This window comes from Canis aureus, chromosome 25 (genome assembly GCF_053574225.1).
Source record: "Canis aureus isolate CA01 chromosome 25, VMU_Caureus_v.1.0, whole genome shotgun sequence".
NCBI classification, from domain to species: domain Eukaryota; kingdom Metazoa; phylum Chordata; class Mammalia; order Carnivora; family Canidae; genus Canis; species Canis aureus.
Genome location: NC_135635.1, coordinates 11,796,261 through 11,823,452, shown reverse-complemented (window position 1 = coordinate 11,823,452; position 27,192 = coordinate 11,796,261). Strand labels below are relative to the sequence as shown.

The following is a 27,192-nucleotide window of genomic DNA, read 5'->3' as shown; positions in this document are numbered from 1 at the left end:
GCTTCTTGACTGTTCTTGTTCAATTCTAATGCAATAAACTCTGAATAAGAAAAAGGGATATATTTTAAGCTAATACACTTTTACGTGAAATGTTCTTTGAATATTCTCCACTATAAAACTCTTCTTTAATGTATAAAAAAAAACCCACTTCTTAAAAGTTCTTTTGACTGCTATTCTACCAAATGTACCCCTGCTGTGCCTACTTGTAACAAGGCATAGAAAGAACAAGTTCTATTATTCCCATTTTAGAATTAGAGAAATTGAAACACAATACAGTTCTTTTTAAAATACTTTCTCAACTTTTTTTTTGAAAAATATCAAAACCACAGAAAAGTTGAAAGTGTAATGTATACCCTGTATACCCTTCACCTAGATTCAAAATTGTTAACATTTACCACATTTAGTTTCTCTCTACATACACATATATACACCACACCCAAATACCCACACTTTTTTCCTGAACCCATCATATTTCACTTAAAATTTTTTCAGCATTTATCTCTGAAAGAATAAAAAATAAGGATATCCTTAATATACCATATCACTATCACAGAAAAGAAACAATGAAACTGAACAGTCTCTTACATGGATGTGCAGAAGTAAATTCAAAATAAGTCATCTAAATGTTCTTTAGTTTGGCTTGTCTAATTGGACCTGAACTGGTTTCTCTGGTGACTATTTAAAAGTGACACTTATTCTGTTATTTTCTTCCTTCCAGTAATTATAAAATTAGATTTCATTTACTATTTCCTCAGACAGGTATTCTTAAATCCAAACATTTCTAAAAATAAAGCAATAGTCTTCTTTTTTTTTTAATTTATTATTTATGATAGTCACAGAGAGAGAGAGAGGCAGAGACATAGGCAGAGGGAGAAGCAGGCTCCATGCACCAGGAGCCTGACGTGGGATTCGATCCCGGGTCTCCAGGATCGCGCCCTGTGCCAAAGGCAGGCGCCAAACCGCTGCGCCACCCAGGGATCCCAAAGCAATAGTCTTCTAAGATATATTTTTTTCTTCTAAGATATTTAAACCTCAAAAATCAAGTACACTGAATTTCCAGTTTTCTAACACTACACAGTCTTAAAGTGAAGCCAACTAGTTAACTTTCTCAAAACTATACCTTCTATTTTAATGTCCCATGAAGAAATTTATTTTTTTTTATTTTTTTTTCCAAGAAGAAATTTATATTGCACTATACAATTATAATTTCACTATCCCAGTTTTAAAGGGAAAAAAACTGTTGTTCTTAAGTAAATATATTTATACTATATTCATGAACAACTAATTTTTCTATCAACTACATGAAAAACTATTTTTAATGGATATAATTTAATCTCAGTGACTGATGTTAGAACTAAAAAATACTAAAAACAATAAATCCTATTCTTGTTCTCCATGATCATACAAATTAGCTTAAGAGTTTCAAAACAAAGAAATAGTGATGCCACCTACAGCTAATATTTAAAGGCTAAAAGGCTAAACTGTGTCACACAGATGAAAATTAGATCCGTAATCACAGAAATGTTCCATCTACAATCAAGTAATAGTTAATAAGAGTGCTTACCAGGGCATTGTTCTAAGTAAATTCCAGAAGTTAATTCAATCCTCAGAGCAATCTCATTTTTCCATTGAGTAAACAGAGGTCACAGAGAGATGCTAGCATAAAAGGAATTATGTAAGGGACAGGACTTGATCTCAACCTTACAGAAAAGTAGAATTTAAAAAAATATTAATAATAAAAGAAAGAAAAAAAGCCACTTTAAAAAAAATGGCAAAGCATAAGCACCAAAGCATAAATATAACAAGTACAGAAGTAAGACCAAAAGAGAAGAAATTAAGGCTGGATAAATAGGATAGGATTGGAGTAGGAAAGGCCTTAAGTACCCAGCAAATGGATGAAAATTCTGTAGAACAGTTTGAATGGAGCACCACTACAGGCTCTTTACACGTTAAAAGTGCCCTTTTAGAGGGATAACCTGATAACAATACAGAATAAATGAGAGAAACAAGAAGCAAATAATTCTGTCCAATTCTACTATGCCAGTTTAATAAACTGGTACTTGTGGAAGCAGACACTCACAATGGACTAACTGTGCCACCTATATCACTTTAATAAGTCCATATATTATGAACAAGGAAGTGGTAAATAAAACTGTAACACACCCTCAATTATTTTCTAAATATACCTACAATGAAGTTAAAAGGTACACTGAAAACTGTATCAGTAAGAAGTCCTAGTCAACTAATTTAAATTATTATTTTGCTGTTTGATACTACACCAAAAGAATTTGGCAAAATTTAGCATAAGCATAAGTTTTACAGTGTTAAGTATTTACTTCATATAAAAACAACATCACAAATAAAGGAATTTTCAAAATAATCCAACACACAGCTTCCTTAAATTACTTTAGAAGTACTATACTATTTACCAAAAGGTAACAGACATAATTATTTTATAAACAGCTATTATATTATACTCATTCATATACCCATTAAGAACTAGGTATTTATCATCCATACAATAAATTCCATAATTTACACCAAATTTACAAACTGAAGTTATCTCAACTTTCTTCTTTGTAATTAAATTCTTTCTAGAGAGAAGAAATGTGAGAAAAAAAAAAATCTAAAGTTTGTGAAAACTAGATTACTCACCAGTAACTTGAGTTATCCTATTGGGTCTTTTCCCTCACAGATCCACCTCTCTTGCCCTTCTGTCCAGCATGAGAATCTTCCTGATGGACATCCACTGGAACTGAGGGGGCATGCAGTACAGACGTATATGTAAGAAAGTTGGGGGGAGGGGATTTGGGAGATGCTAGAGACATGCTTCAGTACACTTGCTTACCTTCCTGAAATTGGAAATTTCAACGGTTCCTTGGTCCTCGAGGCATTCACAATAACTTCAAAGAATGTGGATCTGTGGAGATTACCCAATAGGAGAACTCCAGTTACTGGTAAGTGATCCAGCCTTTTCTTCTCTATCAGAATAAGAAGATTAATTTTATTTGAGATTATTAATACATGTAGAACTACAGGGGAAAGGGGTGTAAATTCACCAGATAACTGTATATGCATGCCCCAAAGTATACACAGAAACAATTTGCTAACTAAAATGTCAGCAGAAACTTCTGGCACTATCAAAAAGAGAAGGAAAAGAAAATAATGATTTGAATGGCTTCATTTCTAAATTCCCACTATAATGGCAAGTACATTTTAATATACAAAAATATCAGCTATCAGACTATTTCATTTTGCTGAAACAACACCATCACTTTTTAATATTATACAAGGATAATTAGTTGATCAAAATATGCCATTTCTTAACTAGCCAGTGTCATTAATATTCACCAAATCTGGTGTAGAAATCACAGTAAACTAACAATCTATAAGAATTCAGATAAAAAGCATGAATACAATTCCCTTTTATCACTCAATAACTCTTTTTTAAAAAAGATTTTAGTTGAGAGAGACAAAGAGAGCACAAACAGGGAGAGGGGCAGAGGGAGAGAGAAAGGGACAAGGAGACTCCCTGCTGACCAGGAAGCCAGATGTGGGGCTCCATCCCAGGGCCCTGGGATCATGAACTGAGCTAAAGGCAGACTTTTTACTGACTGAGCCACCCAGGTGCCCCAATTAGTCTTTAAAATAGCCATTTGTCACCTATAAGAAACCAAGCACACACACATATAAAAGTATGCCAGGCCACTAATAAAGAATAATGATTTTAATTTAAATACTTGTACAAAGTAGTACAGTCACAGTTTTAACTGTTATGCTTTTTAAATAATTGTCTAAAAAATGGTCCTGTCATTAAAAACAAAACAAAAAAAAAACCCTGACTTCTAACAAAAGGAAAAAAAAGGTCTCCTCAAAAGAAATATCCTATTACCCTTAGCTCCACACATATTAATCAGGTACATGTTCACTTTTAATGTACTACAGCAATGATGACTTCAAACTCTAGTTCCTGTTGAAGATACAGGTATGTTTCAGTAATACTCCTCTCTCTTACCATTATGCTGGCAAATAATCAACTACCACTTTTAAGAAACAAGGTTTTTATGGTTCTTAATTCCATGGAAAAAAATCAAAGATAATGTATAGCTTTCCCTTTGTTCTAAAGATTTATTTACTTGAGAGAGTGCACAGCATGGATGGTCAGAGGAGGAGAGAGAGAAAGTCTTAGGCAGACTCTGCACTGAGTGCAGAACCTACCACAGGGCTCGATCTCACAACCCTAAATTCAGGATCTCAGCCAAAACCAAGATTCCGACGCTTAATAGACTTAATAGACTTAATAGACACCCAGGCACCCCAGCTCTTCCTTTGTTTTAAAAGTAAATAGGAGAAAATGGCGTATAAACTCATTACTTGGGACACCTGGGTGGTTCAGCGGTTGAGCGTCTGCCTTCGGCTCAGAGCATGATCCCGGAGTCCTGGGATTGAGTCCCGCATCGGATCTCTGCATGGAACCTGCTTCTTCCTCTGCCTGTGTCTCTGCCTTTCTTCTGTGTCTCTCATGAATAAATAAAATCTTTTAAAAAAATAAACTCCTCACTCAACAAAAACAAATTAAAAATGTAATTCTAATGAAAATCTTACATTTCATTCTTGCCACATTTCTGTTTAGTAAAGGTTGACAGCAAACGTCCAAGATTTTTGCTAGATTCCTACTTAATTTGAAGATATAAATTGTCTTGGAAAAAGTATATGCTTTTCAAACTAAATCGGAGTTTTAAAAAAATAGTAATTATTGCCTTTGTTTTCAAATGACCCAGTCATACAAACAGGGGCACTATACAGACCTCCATTTCTAACTATAATACAGAGATTAATACCAAAAGGATCTCTTAGTTAACTTTTCTAGATTCCTGATTAACTTCTATTACCTGAAGAATGAGCAAGTAGCTGGCACAAAGGTCCTACATGTTTGGATTGATAAAATAGATACGGGTGCAATAACTCAAATATTCTATCCTTTTGGTATTAAGCTAGAATAAAAAATGTCACTAGGAACTGAATAATTTCTGATTTTTATTTATAGTAAATGCAGTTTCCATTTAGACTCTGATTTAAAATAGAACCAACTGCATAAAGTAATTTAAGAAAATTAAAATCTCTTGAAAATATTTTAAAGTAACCAAAAGGGTCACCTAGAGACCAGCACACAAAGCTGTTTGTAATCATGCCATAAGCTCAACTAAAATGGATTTTTATCAGAAAAGCTTAGAAAAGAAAGTCCAGAAATTAGAATGCTCTATTCAAAACTATCTTGTGGGAGCGCCTGGTTGGCTCAGTTGGTTAAACATCTGCCTTCAGCTCAGGTCATGATCCCAGGGTCCTGCTTAGCAGAGAGCCTGCTTCTCCCTATCCCTCTGCTGCTCCCCCTGCTTGTGTGTGTGCATACCCTCTCTCTCTCTGTCAGATAAATATTAAAAAAAAAAAAAATTAAAAAAAAATTTGTCTAAGTTCTAAAAATTCAACACTCATCCACAAAAAGCTACTCCTTAGTAATTAAGTACCAAAATCAAGCTTTTTAGTAACAAAAATCTACTCCATAAAACGAACCTGAACCTGTGAAAAAACTGCTCAGAAAAAACTGTGGTAGTTAACTTTCACTTCCAATACTACCCACTGGTTCAGACATTATATTTTGGCTAAAAGCAATTTAAATCACAACTGATTTTCATGATTCCAGGAACTTCACTGTCTAAATCTTCATTTAAGATTTAAAATTCTAATGTAAGGTATTATGGTTGTAGCAGGTTGCTCAGGGTAAATCCTGGGCTTAGAATCCTATAACAGCACAATAAAATGCAGTATTATACACATAATCACACATATTTAAGTGACATCATTGATTGTTCATATGTAAACAAATATGGGGGATGTGTGTTTATATTTGAATTGAGTCCATTACAACTTATTATCCTTATAGTCCCATGATATACTACCCTTAAAGTCCCCAAATTATAAATACCATCTCATTTCCTAATTAAAATATTCCTTTCCCTCATTTTATCCACTACTTCCCACTACAGCAATCCATAGAGAAAAAAACAAAACCAGTACTATTTTCTCGTTAACATAAATTAACTTAAAATCAAGATGGCAAAAACTGTATTCACCAGTAAAATAAGGATAACAACAGAATCTAGTTCGCGGGGCAGTAATAGGAGTTAAGTTAATGTGAATAAAGATTTAGAAACAATGCCAAGAACCTAACTATACATCAAACTGTTGACATAACCACCCAGAAATGATTTTCAAATGATTTTACACAGCTTTACAGGGGATATAGTCTAAGGACTATAAGGACTACATAAAGAAACTCTAAACTTACAGATCTATTGTTTGTTATTAATTTTGGTACTATTATTTTGAAACCATATTCTTTATACTACAAGATAAAATAAGTTATGTTACTGATTAGGAATCACAATTTACAGCATAACAGCTATAAAAACATGTTAATAGGTGCCTGGGTGGCTCCTCTGGTTAAGCGTCTGCCTACAGCTCAAGGTCATGACCCCAGGGTCCTAGAATCAAGTCCCAAGTCGAGTTCCCTCCTCAGTGGGGAATCTGCTTCTGCTTCTCCCTTTCCCTCTGCCTCTCCCTCCTGCTTGTGTTCTCTCTCCCAAATAAGTAAAATCTTAAAGAACATGTTGATATTAAATTTGAATTTCAAGTACTACTATACACTTGTGATTAATTTTTAGAAATACATATAACTTAGAAATAGTTAACACCCCAGGCAGCAATTAGTAAGTAAATCACTATCTTTATCACACCAATATACAAATTATATATGCTAATACTACAAAATAAGGCATTATATTAGATTTACTCTACTAAAAAGGTTGCTCAACTTTAAAAGTTGCCAGAAACATTTATACAAATTGTTTTCCATGTTTCAATACCTGATTTTTATAAGCTAGAATTATACAACTATTGACAAATTTTAAAATGAAAGTATGAGAAAACCAGTATTTATTCATGTTCTTGACTGACATTTGATGGTAAAGATACTAATACTCAAATTGATTGGAAGCTAAAGAGGAAGGATGATAGCAGGTAAGATCTACCTCCCTAGAATCTGTTTTGGACAGAAAAAATTTCTTATTTATTTTATATTTTGAGTCTCCTCCATAAGCTTTCCTTCTGAGAAAGGATTCTGCAACAAAACAATAAACAGTTTGCAACTTAAAAGGATGGTGCAGTGGACAACCTCTAAGATGGCCCACAATGATTTCATCTCCTCCAGGTATGCAAACCCTTCTGTAATCTCTTCCACCTGAGTATGAGCTGGATTTAGCGACTCAATTCTAAGGAACAGAATTTAGCAGATGTAACAGGGTACCGCTCCCAAAACTATGTTATAAAAAGATTGGCTTCTGTTTTGGGGCCTCTCACTCAGATGCCTTGCTTTGGAATAAACAAGCTGCTATACCGCGAGCAGCCCCATGGAGAAGAAGCTAATGTCACCAAGAAATTGATGTCTATGGCCAACAGCCAGAGTCCTGAGGCCTGCTGACAGCCATGGGAGTAACTTGGAAACAGGTGTTCTAAGGCTTGCTGACAATCACATGAGTGAGCTTAGAAACGGACCCTCTCTCAGTTGAGCCTGAGACCCTGAGCCAGAGATAAGCTGCTTCCAAATTTTCTACTAAAAAAAAAAAAAAAAAAAAAAGAAAAGAAAAGAAAGGAAAGAAAAAGGATAAGATAATAAATGTTTATTCAGCCATTTTATTTTGGGGTAATTAGTTACACAAATAGGTAACTAATACAGAAAATTTTACAAAGTAATTAGTATTAAGCTAAAAGTGATAAATCAAATGCCAATTAGCTGTCTCAATGGGAGCTTATAGAAAAATAATACCTATAAGTTGATGGATGGGGTTCCAATTTTGATTTGGTTCTTGGTTTTTAGATCCAAAAATTCAACCTAAAGCTAAAGCAGATGTAATTCAGTGACAGAATTCTATCACCCAATTTCACCAAACTGATTAATAAATCAGAGCATTTCTTTCCCCGTTATCAACATATCCAGGCAGGGCCAAAGCATTAACAAAGACTTGCATAATAATGCACAGTCTAAGTGTGCAGCAGCCCTGGAACTGGTTGCTGTGTCTACAGGCTACTTTTTCTACTTGAATGATGTTAAGATCTAATTAATATAAAGAAAACTATGTTACCACAACCCCAGAATAAAGTACCACTCCAGTGACCATCAAGGAGCATCTCTCACTTCCTACCACCTCTTGTACTACGCTGAATATTGACCAATTGCCCAGGGCTATAATGCTGTGTGTTTTTTTACATCATTTTATGTTCTACTCATTCTTCCTAAGGATACCTTCCTAATCACATTAATTAATCTTTTTTTAAAAAGATTTATTTATTTACTCATTCATGAGAAACATAGAGAGACAGAGGCAGAGACACAGGCAGAGGGAGAAGTAGGCTCCTTGCAGGGAGCCCGATGTGGGACTTGATCCTGGATTCTGGGATCACACCCTGAGCCGAAGGCAGATGCTCAAACTCTGAGCCACCTAGGCGTTCCACATTAATTGAGCTTCAATAATATTTTGCTCTTTCTAATTTAACAGATACTGTAGGTCCCTTAATTAAGCACATTCTATAAACCAGATCTTAAAAAGGTATACTTCCACTGACAGTTAAAATCATCTATTCTTTATAGGTTCTAGTCCAAGAAAACATTTTCCTGATCCTAGTCCAAAATGTCAGGAGCATTATATGTAATACTTTATACACCAATTATAGTTAGCATCCAAGTTAACACACAAAAATAACAGCCAATGGTACTCTCAATGCCAACAATTATGTCATCCTGAAAATGAAGACTAACCTTTCTTTACTCTGTAATTATTTTTTTTCTCAACTTTTGATACTAAAATTAATCTGACTAGCTTCTAAGGGCTGCATTAGTTTTCAAATCAATTCTTATTAATTAATCTCTAAAATGTGTAAGTGTATTTTCTATGTGAAACGGATTTTTACAAAACAATGGCAATTTTTTTAACATAAATTCCAATACCGTCTGAGGTCAACAGTGATAGTTTTCAAACTACTGCCAATAACTTTGTTATTTAGCACTCATAAAATCTGAATCATGAATCACATCAAATCCAATATATCCACAGATGACTATTACTTTACAAACCAGACACAGTTTTATAAAAAGTGCTGTGATTTGCTTGGTTAATCAGAGTGCTATGATTCATTCCTTCTAAAAACAGAAGAGCCTCTTCAAACCATACATGCTCCCCTGCCCCCAATTATGCCATTACATTTACTTACCACTTGAAAAATCCATGATACCAAGACAGACCCAATTTTTTAAATTAAGTCTATTAATTTCTGTAGCTACAATCAAGAGCTACCTGTAAAAGTGCAGGCTTAATGACAGATTTTACTGAATTAGAGCATTCTTCTTTGAGAAATTTTACTCATCTCCTAACCTACCAATATTACTTTCTTTATTTAACCAATATATAGGACTACTGTTGCTTTCATGCAAAGTTTAGTACAAGCACTACGCAGGATCATTATCTTGTTATAACTTAAAATATAAATTTTCACACTGTTAAACATTTACACAGAACGCAAGGGAAAAATTAAGGTTCTATCTGGTCAAAGGACATTCAACATGGCTCACCACATCCTCTCCTTCTGAAAAATCTTTCCTGTTTCTGTAACATTACACTCTCCTGGGTTTCCTTCTCCCTATTTCTCTTTCTCCTCCATTTCTTTCTTAGTCTTGGTGGGACGCAAAAAAAGTAGTTGGTTGTTTCTCAGGTTTCTGTCCTGGGTTCTCTTTTCTCATGCTCTGCAGTCTATTCTCTCCCTGATGATCTGTCTTACCTACTCCCATAGCCTCAACTCAATCATATATGCTGATGACTACACCAAGTATATATTTATAGTCCTGTTCTCCTTCATAATAAGTCCCACATATCCAACTGTCTCACAGATCTTATCTCTTAGATTTCCCTCAGATACCTGAAATTCAACGTACCTAAAAGTGAAATACTATCTTTCTCCAAAACTGTCCTCCTTATTTCCTACCTCAGTGAAAAGCACATTTATCAGCTGCTTACTTTAGCCAGAATCCTGGGATTTATCTGGGATTCTTCCCAAATTCCTACCTCCCCAAACCATATCCATCCATTATTCCATCCATCCATCCATCCATCCATCCAAGTCCTATAAATTTTCTCCTAAATATATCTAGAACCCAGTCATTTCTGTCTCCCATTGGGATTATCCTTGTTCAGGCCCTACTCTCTCTTCCAGAGACTATTGTCATGGGTTCTACTAAATGGTTTCTCTGCCTCTAGTTCAGAGTCAACAAACAAGTAAGCATGACATAAGACAAAATGGTATTGGTTGTGGCTTAAACGACACATTATACTGATGGCAAAAGGAAACATTTTTTAAACTGCTGAAAAAGTTGAATGTGAAGGTAACTTTGGTTAATACAAGTTCTTTTGTTCAAGTAAAATGGGCATGATAAAACATACTCCATCTAACACACAGGTTCATGATATAAAATACTATACAAATGTTCCTTAGAAAACAAGAAGTTTGGAAAACAGCTTAAAGCAGCAATCAGATAAAAGATAAAGAGCCTTTGCAGTTAAGCATTATCAGTACCTATGCAAGACACAGTGACAAGCACTGCGAATGTTTATTAATATTACTTACAGTTATCATCATTATTAAATAAAAACTATGCTAAGTTCCTTGCATCATTTATCACATTGAATCATCACCATAAAATCATATAGTTATATGGCTATAAATGGGAGGGTGGGGATTTAAGTTGAAATATGATTCCATGACAAATGGTACTGCTCTCCAGGAGATTATAGTCCTGGGAAGGAGAAAGAAACAGACACAAAATGATTTCAACACACTATGGAATTATAATCATCACATTTCTGCATAGAACGCTTCAAGAGTAATTGAAAGGACATTCATTTTGGCCAAGAGATAAAGAAATGTTTTTGAGATGGTATCTGAGCACTCATAAAAACTAAGAAAGAAACTGTGGAGGACAGGAGAGTGTGAGTTAGAAGAAACAGCGTAACTTACCAGATGACAAAAGAGGCCTAAAAAAGACTATGACCATGCTTTCTGACAACTCAATCCTGGAAACAGATTTAGTCTTTACCTATGGCAAACAGTAAAAAAATGCTGTTTTTAACTGTTCAACTCTTAAGTCTATTTACACTGCTTACCAGTATTACACTACCAAAGTGCTTTATGGATGGTAAAACTTCTACTGGCAAGCCCCCAAATGTTTATGTGACAAGCCGTATCAGGTTACTAGGAAACACATACATACACGCGCACGCACACACGCACACACACACACACACACACACACACACACCCTTGCAGGCAAAAAGTAGGGTAGGAAAGAGAAGAGGGAGATAGGGGGACGTAGTGGGTAGGTAAAATTATTCCTGAAACAATTTCTGGAAATCTTTTAGCAGGAGACTTATTCTTATGCTCTGGTTTTGTTAGAGCATACCTGAACCCACACGCTTGACAAAAGAGACTGTTATACCCCTAATGGATATCTTGTATTATATTACCACTTGTGTACTTGATTGTTTTAACTAACATTTTTTGAGGACTTACTATATGCCAGGCACTGTGTCAAGTATAAGAATCATTTCATTTAATCCTTACAACCTTATAGATTAGGTAGGTGCTATTATCAGGTCCATTTTATAAACATTAAAACTGAGGCTCTAAAAGTTGATTAACTTTCACAATGTCACACAGCCAGGAAGTGCTGGGTGAGACCAATATTTAAACCTAAACAATGGGGCAGCTTGAGTATTTCAGCAGTTTGGCACCCCCTTTGGCCTAAGGCGTGATCCTGGAGACCGGGGATTGAGTCCCGCATTGGGCTCCCTGCAGGGAGCCTGCTTCTCCCTCTGCCTGTGTCTCTGCCTGTGTCTCTCATTAAATAAATAAATAAATAAATAAATAAATAAATAAATAAATAAATACCTAAACAATCAAGCTCGAGAGTCCACATTCTTTACTACTATAGTATATAACTGCATAGAACTCTGAAATATTCAAATATTTTTTTGCTTTCATTATACTGAATACACATAAAAATTTAAAACAAACATGCAGGTGAAAAAAATAAAACTAGATAAATTTTCCTGCATTAAGAACATGAATACACAATGAAGCCCTTCACAAGTAGAAGATGGCAAGATTACAATTAAAATGTCAATTACCAAGGAATAATCCAGAAAAATGCTATGTGATCAGAGACATTAAGCTTATGGAAAATTGGCAAAGAAGGAACACTAACCAAATGTGATAACCACATTGATACAGATAACGGAATAGCCTTATTAATTTTACCAAAAAGTATAATTTGATGACATTAGGAATTTAACATTTTTCATCTATAAATTATATTTCTCATTACTCATCTAATGAATGTATTATGCAGTTCTAGGTTTTACCAGCCTTGGTCTTTAAAAAAAAGAGCAAAGTGTCTGACAAGATGGGTGAGAAGAAAGGAAAGATCTAGGGAAGGAGGGAGGAAGAAAATGGTTTTCAAGAAAGTTTCAAATCTACCCATCACTACACTAAACTTATTATAAACTCTTGCCTTTGAAATGTGAAGCTAAGAAGTTCAATTAACAATTAGCTTAGCCTGTGCTGAACAGAAGACTGTAAGTGCTAGAAGGCTAAATGGATGGAACAGGGCAGTGGTTTTCAACAACAAAAAAAAGTTGATAGCAAAAACACCTTTCAAAAATAAAGAATTAAAGAGTTAAAAAAATTAAAAGAAATCCTAATCAATAAAGTGCATAAGGGCACAGATGATGTGGCTAGAGTGGAGTTGTGGGACAATGGAACCCCAGTTGCTCCTATTGGCAATGATGGGGACAATTTCATAAGACTTCAGGGCTACAATCAATACAATGAAAAACTTGTGGGTTCTTCTGAGGGAAGGCTAGCTCATTTCTACCCCCAAGAAAACTGATATTTGATTCTAACTGGCAAGCACATCTTCTCCTTACTCCTACAACTTGCTCTCTCACAGGTTTCCAAACTTAACCCCAAATTAGATATGTGGATGAAGGAATGTATCGCTGTGTATGGACAGCAGAAACAGGCATAAGAGGGAAGAAGTGTTAACAAAGGAAGCACTTTTGGACATAAGAATTTATGAGGGAAGTGTTGGCCAGAATGGAAGCACCATAAACAGAAACATCCACACTCACATGCCTTGTATACAAATGCACACCCACATACCCACATACATGCAACCTTGCCTACAAAAACACACGCACCCCCAAAAGAAGAAAGCCCTTTGGAAAAAGCAGTGCAAGTGGAATGAATACCTCAGAACCTTGCCTGTCTCACTACCTTATGCTAAAAAAAAAAAAAAACTAGAGTAGTGCTTCTCAAATTTTAATGTGCATATGAATAATCTAGGGATCCTATTAAAATGTAGGTTCTGAGTGGTAAATCCTTGCTGGGACCTAAGAATCTGCATTTCCCTTTTTTTTTTTTTTTAAAGGTTTTATTTAAGTAATCTCTACATCTATCATGGGACTTGAACTCACAACCTTGAGATCAACAGTTGTGAGCTCCTCCAAATAAGCCAGCCAGGCACCTCCAGATTCTATGTTTCCAAAAGTTCCCAGGTGATGCCTATGCCTGTGGTCTTTGGACCACACTTCAATAGCAAGGGTCTACAAAACAGTATGCCCCCAAAGAGTTCTGTATTATCCAGAAAAAAACAAAACAAAACAAAACCCAGTCAAGTAAGATTAAGAACTGCTAAACTAAATAAGCTAAAACAAGTTCTACTGTAGACTTCTCAGAACTTTGACTTTATTAAACTCCAAGAAGATAGGATTCACAGTATTTTCCAAACTTTTTTAGCTTGTTTTCAAAGAGCATTCCCTAGGACTGGCATTTGTGAAGCATGGAGCACAGAAAGAACCAAGGCAAAGTGAGAGCTGTCTTGGGTCAGAGAACTCCCGATGTAGAAGTCTCCTCCTTTTCCCCATTCTTCCAAAGAGACACCTCAACTTCCACTTTTAAATCCTAATATCCATGGAATTTAAGAAACAAAACAGATGAACATAGGGGAAGGGAAGGAAAAATAAATTAAGATAAAAACAGAGGAGACAAACCATAAGAAACTCTTAACCCTAGGGAAAAAACTGGGTTGCTGGAGGTGGGGGTGGGAAGATGGGCATTAAGGAGGGGCACTTTGATGTAATGAGCACTGCGTGTTATATGCAACCGATGATCACTTATCTCTACCCCGAATCCATACATGTTAACTAAATTCAATTTAAATAAATAGATAAACACTAATATCCACCTGTAAAAGACAAAGTAAACACACTTTATAAGTAGTGATCTCTGGTTGGAGAGATGTTATAAAGAACATTTCTATTTTCCTTCTCTTTAGGATCTTTAATGAACATGTAATACTTTTATCATCAGAATGAAAGTTACTGGGCAGCCTGGGTGCCTCAACAGTTTAGCGCCACCTTCAGCCCAGGATGTGATCCTGGAGACCCCGGATCAAGTCCCATGTAGGGCTCCCTGCATGGAGCCTGCTTCTCCCTCTCTCTCTCTCTCTCTGTCTCTCTGATGAATAAATAAAATCTTAAAAAAAAAAAAAAAAAAAAAGAATGAAAGTTACTACCTCAAGAAAAAAAATAATTCTATCCCCCATGTTCAAGTTATTTATATTCACTTGAAACAATTACTTTATTCAGATTTACTGAACAGATAAAACCAAAAAGATTTTCTAGTAAAGGAAGAACTGCTGGCAACCTAGAAATGAGTATTAGTGAGGAGACTTTGGGCCCTGGGGAGACCAAAGATAAACAGCAATAAAAAAAAAAAAAAAAAAAAAAGATGGAAAAAGATGAAAGAAGGCCAAAATAACTTTGCCTTCTCTGCAAATGTACCTAGAACTCTTCTTGAGCAACCACCTTGCTGGCATCAAATATTTGCTACTTGCTACTCTTAAAGGTTGATCTTCCCTAGTATATCCTACCATGTATGAGAGTGTGCACAAGAACCCTCATCAGACTATAAAACATGAAAAAAGTGGTTTAATTTATGTCTAAAAATTGCCAGTGGGCTGCACAAACTTTTTTTCATTCACAATCATATACACACTTATAGTCAAATTGGTTATTAATTATACAATTAATGACTTATTGTGTCACCAATAAAAGAGGGAAATGATATTTACAGGGATTTTTTTTTTAAGAAATACTATTATATCAAAAAAGTCAGTATATACAGTACAAATGTTACTATAAAAGACATCAAAATGAAGTTTGTTAACATTTGTTCTCCAAAAACATTAGTTAATATAAGGACTGCCATTTTGTTCTTCACTTATACTGCTAGCCCAGTTTTAACATAAATTCTTATATTAGTTATAAGAAGTGGTTTAGTGTTAGAAATTATCAAGGTGTACAGCACTAGATCTAGGTATACGAAATTTACAAGAAGAAATCTTTAAGAAGTTATTTCCTAGCAAATTTAAATGTTACCATAGCAAAGTGATAAAAAGAACTGGAAGTCCAAATAGCTGAATGTAATATTAACCACCTATTGACTTACACAAAGTTACAATCTTTCCAGGCCTGTTTTCTTACATGCTAGGAGGATACTAGGTTAGAGCCTTGAGTTTCAACAAATAGAAAAGACCTCACCCAGCAAATTGCCATGCTTTACCTGGCAGTTCTCAGTATAGCTGCAACAAGAATCCTCTAAACTAAGCTGAAAATTTCAATCAAGAAGGATTTGCAAACAATAGTGGCCTCAACCTATTTCAAAAGTTTTAATACCAACATGTTTACCCCAAACCTCTCAAGATCTTTCCTCTGAAGACAATTTTATCCCTCTACTATTAAGGTTTCAAGTAATAAAAACCAGTCTGTCTCAGGAAATGACTAAACACCATGGAAGCTCTTGAAAGGTTCTTTCCAACTCTAAAATTCTCAGTAATTCTGTAATTTCCCATAATTAACAATACTACAAAATGGAGTGCCTACTGAATCTTCTAAAACAGATTAGCATAGATCATGTAACAAAAGGTAGAGATTTTAACCATAAAAGCTAATAAACAAAACACTGTTAGTATTCAATAAATATTCGTTAAATAAGTATTTTATTTTCAAGATCACAATGACATATTTTACAAACGTGCAATATCACTAAAATTACAAGCTTCAAACAATGATTTAAGGAAAATGTGTCTTAAAAAAAAAACCATCACCTGTTTCATTAAATCCTTGAATGAAAACTTGATACCCCACAAAATGCTAATCTTTCTACCAAAATATGCTAGCCCTTTAATGCCTTAAAGAAAAGAGGAATAAGCAAAGAAAACCTTTCACTCAAATAGGATAGTTTCATAACCCTCTTTATCAGAGACAAAAGGATGAAAAGATCAACCGGTAGTCAACCTGCATTTCAATCTAGGCTCTAACACTAAATCTGTGATTCGATGACCATCTTCCTCTCTTCCATATCGGGTGGTCTGAAAAGCAAATGGAAGGCTATATAGGAAAGCATTTCTGAACACAGAAAATCACTAAATGAATGATAAAGAATTTAAAGATACTGCTTTTACTGAATTCCTACCCCCAAGAAACCACCAATAAGAACAAAATTAATTTTTTAGCAATACATTATATTCTTTAAAACATATACCTTAATAGTAATGGCTACCATTTATGCTATGTGTGAGCCATGATGATAAGGCTTTACAGAAATTAACTCATTTAATTTTCTCAACAATTCTTAAAAAAAAAAAAAAAAACCCAAGTAGCACAATGAAAATCACTGCCAACATAATAAGACAGCTGAGAAATAGATGTTAAATTCAATAATGTAGTCCCATTATAAAATTATATTATTCCCAAAAAAGATGGTTTCTGGGATTATTAAATATATATGGAAAAATTCAACCTATACCATCCTATGTAAATTGTCACAAATAATTTTAGCCCTCTGAAATCTTTAATTATATAACAATTATCTTAAAAACAGTTCATTTTAAAATATTTAAAAAATATATTAATATACATATTTAGATACACATACACACAGACCTATACAAGGAGAAAAAGAGGGTTTTATTTAGCAGTGACATGGCAGTTTCATTTGGCTTAAATTTTTTAAGAGAAAGGTAATCATTCAAATTGGAAATTTGCCATGATGTTAGAATAACACTTTACCAAAAGTACCTGACTCATGATTATACCAACAACTGATTTCATTCTTAACTTGAGCACAGGACTTCTCCAAAAACTAGGACTATGCTGGAAAATTAATTCTAAATTCCTTCTTCTTTTTACCCACCGGCAAATACTATTTATCTGTCTTTGCTAGAATTCAAACTCTCAGAAGTTGCAATGGGGTCTCATCCCACAATTCTACAGTCCTAGCATATGGTACATGCTTATCAAGCATATGCAGAATTCTAGAATTTTGTTCACTACCATTCACTTCTGATAATTCACACATGTATATATGAAGGTTCTTTTCCAAGTAATGACTTACACAACTTGCATCAGAATTCCAACTTCTTCAAAGCTTACATATATATTTAAAAAAAAAATCAATAACTTTTCCTTTCTAATACATATATTCCTCTCTCAATAAACTTTTCCTGAATACCTATTATTTCTCAGGCACTCTGTCAAGCATCTTTGAAAAAAGTAATGACAAGCTCACATTTCCCTTACACTCATAGCATAACAAAAGAGCAAATGCATACATGGAGCGCAACTATAGTACATTAAATGATATAATGAAAATAAGCATCACAAACTAAGTGACTATTCAGATTCTAAAACAAGAATATAACTACTCTCACAACTTTAACCAACCCTCCTCTTTCTGGATAATTTGTCCTCTTCATGAGAAAGGTACAAATTAAGCCTCAATTTATGAGGAAATGCTGAAGCTTAATGAAGATCACAATCAGAGGTATGCACAAAAGACACAGAAAGGAAGGCATTTCAGATGGGTCAAGGAGAATAGATACGTGAACTAGGTTTTAAAGAATAAGCAGTTAACTATGTAGGCAAAATGATAACAGAATTGTAGAAAAATATCAACTCATCCTGTTAGTCTGACTCTGGACAACTGGAGATAATGATGCACAAGATGAGGGAAAATCCATTATTTCTTTAATGTATGTCTAATCTCTATAGTTGGACAGGTGTCTGCTAATTTATATAATTGGTTTATCTTTAAAAGTAACAAGTTCATATGTAAAAGATTATCTCAATCATAAGGTAAAAATTAGTTCCATTAACTTTAAATGCAACAAATTCAAACAAGTGCAAAAATCTGAATTCTAAACTATTTTTCAATCAAACAATCTCAAATACAACAAATCTATGTTTAGTATATTCTAGTTTTTAATAGGCCCTCAATGTCAACTATATAACTTTAAAAATCACTCAAAGGAGAACTCACAATTCAGTTGAAATAAAATATATTTCATAATATGCTGTACTCTGACGACTTCAGTAGTTTCGTTCAAAGAAATACTTTTCATTTTAGCTATACTATGCAAATTTCAATAATCTGAATTAACAAGACCTACATAAGTGGTTGTGAGATAATAAACATAACAACTTTCTAAAGTTATACCATAAAAATGCACAATACTATCCTTAAAATATAAAACTAATATATTGCTGCTGTATGTTAGATTAAAAATGATAAAGCTAAAAATGTTTCAAAATTGAGAGGCAAATTGTATTTACTTGCATACATACATGTTTAAGTATTTGACAAGAACATAGTAATAGAAAAAATACATTTAAGAGATGGCACTGAGTTCTTTATGTTTACATCTCAATCTTCAAAATAATCACATATTGTGTTAAAACATTATTGTGTTATAAAAATGCTATTTCCATGTTTAAAGATAAAGAACGGAAGAATCAGGGTCACTCATCTTAGTTACTAGTCTAACTGTAAACACTTGGTTTAAATAAAACGGCAGCATCAAAATACAAAACAAAATTGTGAAAAATTTTTAAAAAGTAATTCTAAAATATATACCTACACATTATTGACAAAGAAGTCTGGTAACATAACATTTTCACAGTCTTAAAAGTTATTGGGTGGTGACTGCCTGGCTCAGTTCAAGGAGCATGTGACTCTTGATCTTGGGTTCATGAGTTTGAGCCCCATGTTGGGTGCAGAGGTTGCTTAAATAATTAAGCTTCTTTAAAAAGGTATTGGAAAAGCAATACTAGGTGTCAAACAGCAATAGTAAAATTTAAAGGAATGTTAGCTGAAAAAGTTTAAATGACTATAATGTTCCAAGTATTTTACTAACTTCTGGAGATTAAACATCCAGACAATATTACCACAACATGGTGGTTCTCTAGGAATAATTACATATACATTTACATAGATTGAATCAATAAAATAGGTGAGGTGAGGAGGTTATAATCCCAGAAGGATTTAAGAAGGGCCATCTAATGAAAATACTTGAGTGCTGATGCAACATTAGATGGGTTGGAATATGCAGCAGGAAACGAGGCTAGCAAGGCAGTTCGGAGAATGAATATCACATTCAGGAGTTTATTAACCTTTTTCAATAAAGAGATCTTTAATCACTGGCGATCTCTCTCTCCCTCTCTCTTTTAAATAAAAGGACAAAATCACACAGTTTCAAAAAACATACTGAAGATAATGCAAATAGCATTGTGAAGAGGCCAATTTGTCGTAATTCATGAAAGAAATGACATGGGCTTCTAAACTACAGCAACATAAATTGGAAAAAAAGGACAGATGTGAGAGACAATCTAAAGACAGGACATGAGGAATGATGATGAGTTAGAAATCAAAGTTAAGACAATGATAGTTTCTGGCTTGGATTCCAGAAAGTTTGTGCCACATACAAAGTGAAGTATATAGAGAAGCCAGGATACCGTATGCAGAAATTGATTTCAGAGATGTACAAGAAAAACTAGAAACAAATCATGTTAAAGACATCAAAAGGGGAGAATTTCAATTTTTAAAAAAAGGCTACCAACATCAAATACTATGGAGGTGACAGGGAAACAAGACTGAGATTAGGCCACTGAGTTTAACAAGTAGGTCACTAGGTTATCAGGGAGATCTTACTCAACAAAGGATAAATGAAAGGAAAAGAATGCCTCCTGAAGTAAATCTGTTGGATGTAGAAACCCAAGCTAGTAAAACCCTACACCAGCAGTTCATAACTTTTTGGTCTCAGGCTCTCTGTACATGCTCAAAGTTAAAAGAGTTTTTGTTTATGTATATCTTATCTAGCAAGAAATAAATTACTATATCAGAAATAAAAAGTTAAAATTTAAATATACATTAATTCATTAAAAAATAAGTCACATTTTAATATGATATTTTTATTTTAAAAAACCCTGTATTTTCCAAAACAAAAGTAATTTCGTGTCAAGAGTAGCACTTACATATTTTTGAAAACCTCTAATATCTGGCTTAACAGAAGACATATGGATGTCATATCAACTTCTGCATTCAATTTGTTGCAATATGCTGGTTCAGTTCAAGAATATGAAGAAAATCTGGACTCCCACAAATATGTAGTTGAAAAGGGAGGAGTATTTTAATAGCCTTTTCGGATAATTATGGATATTTTTCTTTGATAAAAACACACAAGTAGTTATTTCTCAAAGGTTAGTTGAAATGTGAAATCTGAAACCACATAAACAAAATTTTCATAGTAGTACCTTAAAATCCATTGGTTTATTTTGTACTTTAAAAGGATTATCTATGCATGGTTTTGTAACACCAAACATTGTTTATTAGAAAATACTGGTTCACTAAGTTATGCAGATCTTCCAAATGTAAACAAATTTCAGATAAAATACCAGAAATTATGTTCACTGATACACCACCTGATTTCATCTTTCAGGTACTGGGAACTATAGTGGTTACATGTTTTCAAAAATTCTAGTTTTCACTTGAAAGCTCAATTTTTATCACTGGCAATAATTACTATCAATTGTTTTTTCCTTGAAGTGACGGACTCACTGTGTTCATTTTCGAAAAAATATGTTACATATCCAAGTCTGAATAGCCATACTTTGCCAGACATTCTTTCAAGTAAAAATGATGTTCTATGAAAAAAAGTAGCTAGTTCTGCTTGCAACTCAAACAACTACACAAACGCTTTCCCTTGAATCAACCACTGTATTCTGGTATGCAGCAGAAGTGCTTTACTTGTACTTCCCAGTTCATCAGACAGTATTAAAAAATACACGAGACTCCCTAAAATTAGTAACTTTTACTGCTTCATCAAGGGAATACATCCTTAAGTGAAACTGGCATCACTTAAACTTCACAAACATAGTAGTGAAGATTATGATGAATATAGATAGCAATTTGGTGCCACTGCTTTGGTTCATACTAAGCGGCCAGCAGTTTTACCCATCCTTGCCTTTACACCACCACTGCAAGTGTCAACACAGCAGAAAGGGCAAATAACGTCTTAATATGATTATGAAAATATTTTAGACCTTACAGACTCCCTAAAAGGGTCTCAGCCACCCCCCAGGGTTCCTCAGATCACACTTTGAAAACCACTAATCCAACCACTAATCTCTTGAGGAATTTCTCTGTAAACAATGAACCCCTGTGACTACTCTAACTCAAGATACCAAGAGGAAAACGAACCAATCAACCTCCTAGAATAAGGAGTCTCTGAATGACAACAACTATGTGGTAGCTGGAAAGGCTTCTCATAGACAGGTAAGGGGAGACTGGAGATCTCTGCTTTCTGAAAAACAACTGACTTAGATGGTCAATAATTTTTTTCTCCCATTCCTACACCAAGAGTAGGGGAATCTATGACAAACCTCAAGTCAGAAGATGGAAAACAAATATAACAATGCTACTGAAAAGATTTTTATCAGAAAATTGGGATTTTTTAAAGAAAAGTTCTTCAAAATGTAAATCTTAATCTACTTCCATTTTATAAAAGCTGAAATAATTTATCTTTTTTATGAACAGTCAGATCCTGACCACATTACTGTTGTTATAAACACTACTTGTTTTAAATGAGAAAATTTCCATCTCTTTGAGTACACATAATTTACTAATACTTCATGTACAGAATTTGATACAATTCCAAGTGTTTCTGATTTGACAACAAAATCATAAAATCTTACAAAAGAAACAAAGAAACATCTATTTGCTTGCCATTTTATGTCCAATATCTAGCTCAGCTCTTGCATAAAATAAGATGTTCAGTAAACACCATTAACATTGCAATAGTTGAAATGGGTAAGAACACAGGTCTCCGGACAACTAGTACAACTCGTACTTTATGAAATCTATTTCACTGTTCTCTAGAACAACATCTCAAATAAACCCAAGGGAACTATTACAACTTATCCTGAGAAAATACAACATTACCTGTTATACTTTACATCTGAAAGGCCACTACAGACTCAGTGTTTCATATGTTCTCATTTGGATCACATTTCAAAATCAAAACAGAGAGCTTCATCATGCTCATTTTTAAATATGTGCCATCTGAGCCAAGCAGTAACTTCTATTCCTACTTTGAAGAATTGGCAATAACCACTTTAACTCAATCATCATACACTGACTGTGCTACTCTTATACACACTATACTAAATTTTCTCTGATGATTCAGAATGGTTCTTTATTTCCTAGTTCCTAAGTGTCTCGTAGTTGAGACACTTACTGCCTTATAAAAACTTGAGATATAAAGACCAAGAAGACTGTATATAGTACCTTTGATATTAATTTATCACCATAGCTTTTTCTTTTTTAAATGTTTCCTGTCAGTATGACTTTTATCATTGATTCTCTCACAAGAGCACAATGTAGAAAACTTCAAGTACTTGAACTATCTAGTTATTTAGATTCTGGATTAAAAAAAGAGATTAATCAAATTTAAACTAATTAAGGCCAGCAAGCACAAAACTGAAATTCAATCATAGAACTGGCATAAATGTAAAGAATATAAGTGATCAATTTAGGAACTCAAGCTACCTCAAATCACGTTTCATTTTAAAATACCATTATGAATATGACCTCATTTCATTGCATATAGTCATTCTGCAGAAAAACGTGACCTACCAAGAATACAGCCAAAGAAAATGGCCTTCTGTTGAAATATAAAGGATTTGAACTCGATATTCCTTAAAGTGGGAGGTCAGTAAAGACTTTGGGAGGAGACCATGGGCTCCATCTTCTCTGGAGGTTTAAAAAGAAAAAGACTTTTCGAATGTCTGGGGTGGCTTAGACTTGGCCTCACATTGGGCAACTTCCAGACAGAATCAGTTCAAAGGTCATTCTGACCCACCCAATTCAAGTCCCGTAGGTCAGTCACACAAACGAGTCATTAGCAAACTGCATCTTCTGCTCTGCCACCATCCAGGGAGTCCCTGCTTTGATAATTACCAACCTTACCCATGAAATTACCCTAACTGCTAATTAACGTGTCAGTTGTACAGAATTATTTCTTCCAGCTCCTGAAACTTTTGCTTCTCACTAGCGTCCTTTAATCCTGTTTTTCTAACATTACCAGAGAGGGAAACATTTTGTGGTACAGTCAGTATCTGCCCTCTTAACAATGCCCTGTTCCGTTATTCTATCCAAACATGGATTCCACTCTGAATTTCAGAAACAGTGGCAGGAAAAAAAAAAAACAAAAAAACAAAAAACAGATAACACAGAAATTAGAGCTCTGAGGTTTAACTTAGGGCCAAAATCAAAAGAGAAGAGACAATTCAGAGAGAGGAAGGAAGAAGCTGAGAGGGTCGTAGTGTAGAACACTTACTTTTAGGAACAGAGTGTCCCTTAGACTTCTGGTGAGTTGCCCAGAGCCTCTTCAGTTTCAATCCAAATGACAATGCTTCTCTGAGTCCTCCTCAAGTAATGTTTCCACCACTAAAAAAACTGGATCTACAAGAGCTCAGATGTACTGGTAAAAAAATATCAGGGGCCCCCATATGGGCCTGAAGCCTCTTTTACACTAGGCCCACTTCTCTGTCCGGGGCCAACTCCCCTGTGCACTATATTCCTTCTTCTTCCAGGTGCCAGGTATTCAGCCTGTTTCTTCTCTTCTGAGCTGCCACCACCTACTCTATTTTCTCAGGGTTCCTCTAACCCCAAGACTGGCTGTGGAGTAGGACAACAGCTTCCCCCCTTCCTTGCTGTCCCTGCAAATAAACATATAGGCTCTTCTAGTTTCAGTATTTTTTCTAATGGCTACAAGAAAATAGAGAGGGAACAACAAAAAGCAACAACATCGTACCAGAGATTAAGATTATAAAATAATTGTCTCCACTTTAAAAGTCCCTGCCTGGAAAAACCACATTTTCTGAAAATTGCTTAAGTGTTTTAAGAAGCACAAAGTACTAACATAGATATACAAATATATTCTAAACCAAATCCAACCTTATATAAAAAATAAAGATATTCTACTTTTCAAAATACTTAAAGCACGGGTCCAAAAATTGTTGCCATGTTCACTTTAGCAAATAGGTGCTTTTTTTTTTTTTAATGGTCTATTCTATTTCTTGAATTTAGACATTTTAAAGTTTGCTTCTTAAAGGATATCATGAAAAATGCTCTACATATTTTATCCAATGTAAATGAGATTTAATATGTAAAAAGCATATTAGGATCCATGAAAAGACAAGTATGTGAAATGCAGCTAGCTTCTAACTAAGCAAATCTTAAAATTTATTTCCAACCATTCTGCCTCTATCTTTAAAAAAAAAAGTCATAAATTGTTGTAAATGGTGTTTTAAAACCTGGTTATCTCGTTTTTAGGATTCTAACTTCTACCGAATATATAAATCTAATGTCAATACCAAATAGGCCTTTTTTAAAGCAACAGTCTATCACATCAGTATACCTATACCCTTGAGTTTCTAACAGACTATTTTTTAATATCAAGGCACATGATATCTAAATATTAGCTATAAATCCCATGCTTACAATAAATTCCAAGGCTACTTTCCTATAAAGTGGAAGGAACTCTGTAACGAAGCGTTGGCAGATCAAGAACGTCAGACTTTGAATTTCCTGTATGATTTTCTTTATCCACTTAATCCACTAAGTGGTTTGTTTTTTTAAAGACTGAGCTATTATACTGTAGGCCTACAATAAAATAAAAACTGAAAATAGGCAGAGATCATTTCATCTCATTTGTATAGCCTAATAGATTGCCATTTCATCAAACTAAAAATACTCAAGATACTTTCAGTAAAAAAAAAAAAAAAAATGTGTCCCTGTGACCGGGCTCACCTCCAACTATTTATAAAATCTTAGAGAATAAGGTTAAAAATACTAACCGAAATGTTGATCTAACCGTTCCAGACGTCTATATATAAAATACAGGAAGTTCAACCTATTGTGTATTCTAGAATCAAATACTTTTTCTTTCTTTGCTTTTGGAAGAACGAAATTAAATTCTACCTTTTGCTTTCTCCAGTGTCTCATGGTTGGTTTTTTTTTTTTCCCCCTTTGATTCCTAGAATCAAATACTTTTTCTTTCTTTTCTTTTTTTTTTTTTTTTTTTGAAGAACCAAATTAAATTCTACCTTTTGCTTTCTCCAGAGTGTTTCATGGTTGTTTTTTTTTTCCCCCTTTGATTCCTAGAATCAAATACTTTTTTTTTTTTTTTTTTTTTGAAGAACGAAATTAAATTCTACCTTTTGCTTTCTCCAGTGTTTCATGGTTGTTTTTTTTTTTTTCCCCTTTGATTCCTAGAATCAAATACTTTTTCTTTCTTTTCTTTCTTTTTTTTTTTTTTTTGGAAGAACGAAATTAAATTCTACCTTTTGCTTTCTCCAGAGTGTTTCATGGTATTTGTTTTTTTTTTTCTCTCTCTCTCTTTGATTCCTACACACTAACACAACAATGCAGCTAACATTATTATACCCGGAATGGGAGGCCGGCGGGGGGGGGGGGGGGGCATCACACCCAGCGATACGAATTACATCGCAGGAGCTAATGCCTCGCCTTAAATAATTTATTCTCTCTTGGCAGCAAAGTAACGTTCCGGCCTCTTCAATTACCGCTCGCCGCAAACCGCGGCTCGGGGCGCGATCAACGTGACCCAGTTCCTGTCGCGGCCGCCACCTCGCTCCCGCCGGGGCTGCGGTGTCACGGGAGGGGCGGCCTCCGCAGGGGCGGGGGCGGCGACGGCGCGCCGGGCAGGCCCGCGACTCACCGGGTGGAGGTGCCCTTCCGCACATCGCACATCATGCACTTGAAGGCCTCGGCGCTGTTCCGGAAGGTGCAGACGCTACAGTCCCAGTAGCCCTCATCCGAGGACGGCTTCGGCTGCCGCTTCGGCCTGCAGGACACAACCCGGACACGACGCGGCGCGGGGTCACCGGCAGGCCGCGCCCGGCGCTCGCGCCCCGCGGCCGCCCCCGCCCCGCCCCGCCCCCGCCCGCCCCAGGCCCGCGACCCCGCGGCCCCCCGCGGCCCCCGCGCCCCCCCGCGCCCCGCGCCTCCCCGAGCCCGAGGGAAGCCAGCGAGGGGGAGGGCGCGGCCGCAGTCGCCGCCGCTCTGACACCCGCGGCCGCCGCCATCGCGGCTCCATTGTGGGGCGGCCGGCGCCGGCCCCTCACACGCGGCAGCGGCAGCGGCAGCGGCAGCGGCAGCGGCAGCGGCGCCGCCCCCGGTGTGGCCCCGCAGCCCGGGCGGCGAGCGAGCCGGGGAAGCCCGGCGCTCGGGCCCCGCCGCCTGCGCACCGCCCGGGCCCCGTTACCTGGTGGGGCTCTTCTTGTCTCCCATGGCTTGGCTACCGACGCACGCCGAGCTCGCCGCCGCCGCCGCCGCCGCCGCTCTGTTTGTCAATAAGGAGGATAATAAGCCGGGGCGGAAGCGGGCGGGGGAGGAGGAGGAGGAGGAGGAGGAGGAGGAGGAGGGAGGGAGGAGGGGGCGGGGAAGGCCGCAGCGCCGAGCTCGGGAGCCGCCGCCGCCGCCGCCGCCGCCGGAGCCCACGCAGCCTCCAGCTGTCGGGGAAACTCCTGCCTGGGCGCACGTGACCCGCGCCGGCCAATCAGCGGCGGCGCCGGAGACTTCAAACGCGGCCAGCGCGGCCCAGCGCCCGCG

At 36.0% G+C, this 27,192-nt stretch overlaps 1 protein-coding gene and 1 long non-coding RNA gene across 4 annotated transcripts in view; both read right to left on the bottom strand.

The window, feature by feature from the left end:
• Positions 1–27,045, bottom strand: part of YAF2 (YY1 associated factor 2) — a 70,151-nt gene extending 43,106 nt beyond the window's left edge. Inside the window, exons 1-3 of one of the 3 annotated variants that reach the window (XM_077870433.1) lie at positions 26,846–27,045; positions 26,300–26,425; positions 2,849–2,920 (exon numbers count right to left, since the gene is read on the bottom strand). In XM_077870433.1, the coding sequence (XP_077726559.1) occupies positions 2,849–2,920; positions 26,300–26,425; positions 26,846–26,871 (224 nt within the window). In that variant the 5' untranslated portion in view covers positions 26,872–27,045. Of the gene's footprint in view, positions 1–2,848; positions 2,982–26,299; positions 26,426–26,845 lie in introns of all 3 variants that reach the window. The other 2 variants (XM_077870431.1, XM_077870432.1) reach the window with 2 other exon arrangements.
• LOC144296986 (uncharacterized) lies at positions 24,576–26,289 on the bottom strand. Its single transcript, XR_013363969.1, has 2 exons — positions 25,668–26,289; positions 24,576–25,542 (listed from the first exon to the last, which is right to left on the bottom strand). It is a non-coding gene; the product is annotated as an uncharacterized LOC144296986 (long non-coding RNA).
• Positions 27,046–27,192: the final 147 nt, after the last annotated feature.